The sequence below is a fragment of the Furipterus horrens genome, unplaced genomic scaffold (assembly GCF_987537825.1).
Source record: "Furipterus horrens unplaced genomic scaffold, mFurHor1.1.pri manual_scaffold_10, whole genome shotgun sequence".
NCBI classification, from domain to species: Eukaryota; Metazoa; Chordata; class Mammalia; order Chiroptera; family Furipteridae; genus Furipterus; species Furipterus horrens.
The window spans coordinates 75,884,422-75,892,071 of record NW_028327180.1 but is presented as its reverse complement, the minus strand read 5'-3'; the positions used below and the strand labels follow the sequence as shown (position 1 = coordinate 75,892,071).

General features: G+C 43.1%; 1 protein-coding gene across 1 annotated transcript; it reads right to left on the bottom strand.

Annotated features, from left to right (window-relative positions):
- Positions 1–2,972: 2,972 nt before the first annotated feature.
- HNRNPA0 (heterogeneous nuclear ribonucleoprotein A0) lies at positions 2,973–4,726 on the bottom strand. The gene has a single exon (XM_090288281.1). The coding sequence runs from the start codon at positions 4,408–4,410 to the stop codon at positions 3,502–3,504; it is 909 nt and encodes a 302-aa protein (XP_090144407.1). The 5' UTR covers positions 4,411–4,726; the 3' UTR covers positions 2,973–3,501.
- Between the last annotated feature and the right edge of the window lie 2,924 nt (positions 4,727–7,650).

The window sequence follows — 7,650 nt, the reverse complement described above, 5'->3', positions numbered from 1 at the left end:
ACTGTGTGAGGTGCCAAGGTACCTATTTTGAAGGGGACTGAGGCATCATTGTCCTATGTACGTTTTTTGTGTCTTCAATAAATGTGTCTGTTTTTCACATTACATGGCTGGACACCTTCTGGATAGACCTCGTATAACAGAAAGTATGTTTCTTAGGCTTTACACTTTTAAGGGACTTTTTAATTGGAAAAGAATTATAATATATATTGACTTTTAATAGAAAGCATGAGACAAATGCACATTATCCTGCAATAAGACACTAGGAAAAAGCATTGTCCTCCATTGACTTATAGGTAGTCTTTGTTGCCCTGTTTCAGAAAACAAAATTGGGCTTTCTGAAACAGGAAATAGAAGGCATTTTTCCCAATGATCAAAATCTTTACCAACTCAGTAAATCGGTTAAAATGAAAGACTACCCTGTCTTTTGGGATAATATCCATATTGCCTAGAGCAGTTGTGCTCAATCCAACATCCAAACACTTAACTTTCAATCAGCAAGACACAGGTATATAACATTTAACATAAAATGCAAATTCTCAAATTTGAGAAAAGCACAGTTAAAAGAAAGGCTACAAATCAAGTAACTAACACTGTCACTTCTGGTCTTGAGAGAAATAATCAAATACAAAATTTTCAAATATCCTCAATCCTTTAACATTACTTAAAAACAAAAATTCATTGTTAAGTAGATTTAAATATGCAATCTGTTCTGAATCACTAATTTATAGGAGGAAACCCATGTTATCATTCTGATGACACCTGCCACTATGAATAACCACTTCTAAGCTTAATATTTGAAATTTTTATCAATTTGTAAAGATCTTTAAACCACTTTTTAAGTAATGATTACCATTGAACTTATACTAAAAATACTATAAATGCAAAAGTTCTTCGCAATAGGGAGACCAAAAAATAGGTTTTTATTTTGCTAATCTTTCAAATTAAAGCATGGTGCAAAAATTGTATTCAATACTGACTAGATTCTGTCTACTTCCATGCACTCTTAAATTTAAATAACACTTAGTTCTCATAGATGAAGTAAAAACATACAGATAGTTTCCACCACCCCCCACCCCCAAAAAAGTCCCACATGCCAAAACTGCTTGCATAAAAATCAACAAGAGGAATTTTGGAAAAAATAAATACCATGCTTTTTGCCTTCACTAAATACCAGTCCAAATTACAGAAATTTGTAAAGGTAGATACATGGCAATAAATAGAACGTTAAGTCGTTTTTCTAGCAAACAGGGATTTCACATAATTCATTTAACTTTTCATAAGTCATTATGTTGGAACTCAAAATAACAATCATTACTTTGAAAACCCTTCAAAAGGTGGTCTATTCCAACTGACCCAGAAAATAAACAATCTTTCCACTGAAACTGAGTAAAAGGCAAGCAGAGTGACAATTATAGCAAAGAATTTAAGCATATCATTCTGTATCCTACAGGCCACCAAAATGTGGAACCAAATTACCAAATGAACCCCACGTGTAGTGTTTCACTAAAAGTGAAAAATACAACCAATTTAAGGGAACTGTAGAACCATTTGAGAGCAAAATGTTGGACTATGTGTTTATTCAATGTGCAAAAACATCTATCCCATTTCTCATAGCAGTACACTTAAGATATTTGTACCAAGCATCAGCTATCCTTTGTCAAAGTGACAACTGAGCAGCCATAATCTGGCTTAGTAACTTTGACCTTTCCTCTTGAAAAGTAGAGCTTTGGCAATTAGGAAAAAACATTTGGCAAGAATTAGATTTTTAAAAATATATAGTGACAGAAACTAAATGAGAAAAGGGGTCAGTGTTAAAATATTCTTTAAACTGAATAATCGCCCCTTTAGAAAGCTTCTAGTATGGCTTTCAACTGTAAGATTCAAGCCAAATATTTTTTAACATTAAAGTAAATGTACTAGATTAATAGGTAATCTAAACCCACCCACCGGGTTATACATAGTCTCACTCAAAAATGAAAAGAATTGAATTCTTTATTTGTGATATCCATAAACGTTGCTATTCTATATTTCTATCCAGGAAGGCAAATTTCTCCTGTATTATTTTGTTTTTTATGAACAACTGAAATCTATTGCATGAAAGGGCTACAAATACACATTTGTTAACCAAGCAGAATACAGATAATTTGCTTTACAACTTGCACCTAACCAGTACATGTAGCTGGTTCATTAGTTGGCATAGCAATTTGGGGCCATTGCCCAAGCTATGCATAGCAGTTTACATTTTCAAGTCTCATGTAAAAAGGGCAATTGTGGTAGCACTGTTAAGTGCATTCCCGAAAATCCCACCTAAACTGTAACCAAAGTCTGAACAGAGTTTTTGATGGCAAAACTTCTAAATCTGATGCAATTGTCTCAAGTTTTTAAACAAATTGTTTTGTACATACAGCCCCATTCTGCCAGTAGATGGCGCTACAAACGATGGGGGGAAGGATTTCCGTGAGGACAGCAGCTATGGGAAAAAACGTTAAAACCTGCTCTGAAAATATAAAAATGCATTTAGTTTGAGGGTAAAATATCCTTATTGTAGCCATTCATTACAAACAAACCATTAAGAGGGATAAAACTAGGCCATGTGAAAAATTTTTAAATAGTTTATATGAATGAAACACATGCTTTACACAAAATATTTCTTTATAACTACACAGTACATACTTAAATTCTCATAGAAGTAACCAATCATGTCAAGATGAAAAGCAAATCCTTTAATACAAGAGATGGACGCACAGAAACTTTAAAGAATTTTTAAAAAGCCACATCCACCATTTCAAAAGTTTTGCCTGTAAAGGGATAAAATTCAACACATCACTAGTAGGGCAAAAGAAAAAAAACAAAATGGACCTTTTAAAAGTTCCTCTAAGTAAACATAAAAATCAAAAATTAACACAAATAATTTTCAACTAATATTCCTTAAAACGATACGAAATGAATCATAGAAAAAAATGTTAGACGTGTACGGTCAAACACAATGATTTATTAAAAATAAAACGTAAAAATGATTTTTGTACATATGCTTCCAAATTTCAGGCATGGGATCCAAGTAGATTTCATAGAAAACGCTGTAGCCAGGTATCAAGTCCTTACAACAAAGTAAACTAAACCCCCACCCCAACTCCCACCCAAGTTTTGCTACAGAATCAGCAAGTTCACTCCCTCCCCCAAAAAATACACAAATTAAAACAAGACATTTTGCTAGTATAAAAACGACGAAAGTCCAAGTAATAATAAAAAAATAGAGTCCATCAATAACTGTAACACAAAAATGTGTATGTGGGGCAGAGTCCATCTTCAGAAGGAGAGACGAGAGAGGTGGCAGGCAAACAGGGAAACAGCCCCCAAGAGTAAGCAGCCTTAGAAGCAGCTCCCCTAAGGGCAAAATGGGGAGGGCGGTGGGAGGGGAAGGGACTCGGGAATTGACCCTAGTTGGGTTGTTGAAGAGCTACCCCTATAGCCACTCCCAGGCATTTAATTTTTTTTTTTTTTTTAGAAGGAACTGCCTCCATAACCACCCCCACCGCCATAACCACCTCTGTAAGGTCCACTATTACTGCGACCGCCCCAGCTGCTGCCTCCTCCACCGCCGCCGCCGCCGCTCTTCATGGGCCCATAGGATGACTGGTGCTGGCTGTAGCTGCCGAAGCCGCCGAAGCCGTTACCGTAGTCGCTTCCACCGTACGACGAACCGCCTCCGCCTCCTCCGTAGGCGTTATAGCCGCCGCCGCCGTAACCACCGTAGCTGTTGTAACCGCCGCCACCGCCCTTGGACAGGCCATTCTGGTCACGACCGCCGCCGCGACCCCGGCCGCCTCGGCCGCCTCGGGAGGACCGGGAGCCGCCTCCGCCCCCACCGGAGTGGATATCCTCCTTGGGGACGGCCTTCTTCACCTCCACACGGTGGCCCTGAATCGGATGGAACTTGACCACCGCGGCCTTGTCTGCCGCGTCGTGATTCTGAAAATACACGAAGCCAAAGCCACGCTTCTTGCCGGACTGCTTGTCGGCAATAATCTCGGCCTTTTCCACGGTGCCAAACTGCGAGAAGTGCTCGATCAGGTCGCCCTCGGCCACGTCTCCTTTAAGGCCCCCAACAAAGAGCTTCTTAACCTTGGCGTGGGCACCGGGCCGCGCCGAATCCTCCCGAGACACCGCCCGCTTCAGCTCCACCGTGTTGCCGTCCACTGCATGGGGCGAGGCGGCCATGGCGGCATCAGCCTCCTCCACATTGGAGTAGGTCACGAAGCCGAAGCAACGGGAGCGCTTGGTCTGGGGGTTCACCACCACCACGCAGTCCGTCAGAGTCCCAAAGGCCTCAAAGTGGCCGCGCAGGCCCGACTCACTCGTCTGCACATTGAGGCCGCCTATGAACAGCTTACACAACTGGGAATTATCCATCTCCAAGGGCCGGGCCTTTCCCCCGCCCTGCGCGCTCCGAGGTTTCGCCGTCGCCGTTATCGTTGACTAAAAGCCTCTTCACAGCTTGGGCCCAGCCGTTGCTGGAGCCGCCACCGCCGGTCACCGGCGGGGAAGGGAAGGAGGGAAGGGGAGGGAAGGAGGAAAAAAGGAAGGGGGAGGGAAGGGGAGAGGTGCCGGCTAGAGGACGAGCTGAGAAAACTGAAAGACAACCAAGGCCGTTACTACCGCCACAGCTACCACCACCTCCGCTCCCCTATCTAGGCACCACACAAAGAGGCCGCTGAACGCGCGCGCACCCTCCCCGAGCCATGCGTCACCGCCGACGTACCGCGGCCCAGGGCTGCCCGCCAATCCCCGCCTTGCTCTTCTTAGTCCCGCCTACCACGCCGCAGCGCCGCTCTCGATCACGGACTCTCCGCCCTTCGCTGCCTATTCAAGCGCTCGGTCTTCTCAGCTCTGCCACACCTCTACCGCCCCGTTTTCACTCCCAAGCTCTACAGTGTACCCTGACAAGGGTCTACCCCCGCCCTCCGCGCACTTCCGCGATTCATTTCCCCCCAGCAACGCGGCTGTTCCCAGTAATTTTTACCCCTCCCCTTACCGTGTCCCCTCGCCCAACTCTGCAGTGGCGTTCGCGCCAGCCCCTTGAGAGGCATGTCAATCCAGCCAATCACTGCGATCCGCTCCCAGTCACTTCCGTTTTCCGCAGCGGCTGAACGGGCGCGCTCCTTGGAGCGCTCTGGCCCCGATGCCCCCCATTGCGGAGCCTGTCTGTCACCCCCACACCTACTCCGGCCCTGGGCTTGGGGATTTGGGGAGGGCGATGAGCAGGGGCGCTCTGGGGTCCGGTCCAACGGATGCGGCCTGGGACGCCACGCGCGGGCTTTTTGAAAACTTGACTGTTGGGGTTGGGGGCCTGGATTTACCCGCCACGTTCCGACGGGGCCGCTACACCTGGCATCCGCGCCCCTCCCGTCGACACAAAGATGGAGGGTAGAGGCCTGGTTGGGAAAGGCGGTTAGCCATTTACTGTGGGCTCGACGCGCGATTAAACTAAAACATCGGCACGTGGCCCTGCGCAAAAGCGAGCCCCAGGCCATTTGAAGGACAGCAGTGTGCCTTTCAAAACCGCTTCAGACTTTACAACCGAGGCCACCCGTGAAGCCTTCATAAGACGCCCTTTAAGTCTCACTTCGCTCCCTCGGACAGCAGACATTTGCATTTTATCTCAGTGAATATATTTTATAGGTTTAATTACGTTACCTATACATTGCTTTCTTCCCAACCAAAACGAAAGCTGGTTTCTTTGGTGGTGGTGGTGGTGTTTTTAAGATTTATTTATTCTTAGGAAGAGAGGGAGAAAAACACCGATGGGTTACCGCTCACAGGCACCCCAACCCGAGGAACCCCCGCAGCCCAGGCATGTGCCCTGACAGGGATGGGACGGTAGCCTTTCACTTCGTGGGTGGATGCCCAACCCACTGAGCCACACCAGTCAGGGCAAAACATTAGCTTTTTAAAGGTATTTAATAACGGAATGGGAAACACATAAACACATATCGGGCTGCCCAAAAAGTTCGTTTGGTGTTTTCCCTAGGGAGTTTATCTGGGCAAAAGCTGGAGGAAACAGCTACAAGCTTCAGAGGGGCACTGAATGTTCAGACTAGTTTGCCTGGAGCAGGAGGTTTTGATACAAGACTGATAAGATCAGTTGAGGATCTTTGATATTATGAATGTCATGAATTTCAGATTGAATTTGAATATTATTCCAAAGGTATATAGATAGGCTACAAGGTTTGGAGGCAGAGCACAGTGCCTGCCTGGCACATAGTAAGTGCTCAGTTTATCTCACAAATACTATACTAGGTACTGAGAATATGACAGTCAACAATAGACAAAAATCTCTGCCACCATGGAGCTTATGTTCTAGTGGGAAGAAGCAGGCAATAAATAAGAAAGATATATACAATGGTTAAGTATCACTGGAAAAAAGAGGAGGACAATAGGAAGCTTTACCTTGTTACCAAAAAACAAATCAGATATGTCAGGACTACTCGATGATGATAAAAGAGGAAAGAAAGAAAAGCATTCCAGTGATTGAAATCTGGCAGCCTAAAATGCAGCAATGGAGAACTAGAAAATCTAAGACAAACTATTTTGGAGAGAGTCGAGGGGATGATGAACACAGTCGTAAATGTTTAAGATGATTCATGGTGCAATGTTTACTGGGCTGCCCAAGACTATAACTCAGATGAGAGAGTAGACTTTAGAAAATACATTTTAGAGTCACCCCAAAAATTTTAAAACAATAAAAGATGAATTTCTAAAGGAAAAAGAATAAAACCATAACTTATTTTCCCATCTAAACTATAAATTCTAAAATAACAGGTTCTTTTTTTTTTTACATTGTTTAAAAGTAATCCTCCACATCACCTAATTGGGGATCCATTGTGGGTTTAATTTCTCTTGAGTAGGAAAGCTTCATAGAGGTGTTTGTCTAGTATAAGACTTACATATAGAAGAGATGTTCAGGAAGCCACAATAAATGTAAAATAATTGGATGTTATATTGTTTTCAGATATTAGATTGGTTAAGTGAATAAACAGTGTTATATGAACACTTAAATGATGTATTCCTACCCCTCAGATCATTCAGGGAGACAAACTTTTTTTATTTTTTACCTACTTTACCTTTTACGTCATTCCCTGATGTGTTTCTTGGCTTTGCCTTGCTTATTGGTGTGTCAACCTACCAACAAACACACACACACAAAAAAGTAAAAATATAACAAATTTAGACAACCTTGGGTTCCATCCCTCCTGCAAGCTTGATTACAAAAACCTCATTGAACGTGGTGGTTACAGAACTCAGAACTTCACATTAAAAAGGGTGTACTTTAATGTTCCTAAATTATACCTAGCAAAAGAAAGAGAGAGAGAGAAAATTGGAGAAGAGAAAAAGAACTGAGGAAGAAAGGAAGGTAAAACTATGGCCATCTTTATTTCCAGAAAGAAGCAACCTTGATTTTTTTTTTTTTTAGTCAAATTTTTATAACATTCAAGAATATCTTTGTGTAGTTAGGGTCCTGTTATGGACTGAACTGCATTTTTCCCCTACCCCCAAGTTCATATGTCAAATCCCTAGCCCCCTGTACTAATGAGTTTAACTGTAATTGAAGACAAGGTCTGTAAAGAGGTGATTGACTTAAAATGAGGCCAT

Coding starts and splice junctions, on each gene's coding strand:
- HNRNPA0 (XM_090288281.1), bottom strand. CDS start 4,410: ATGGATAATTCCCAGTTGTGTAAGCTGTTCATAGGCGGCCTCAATGTG.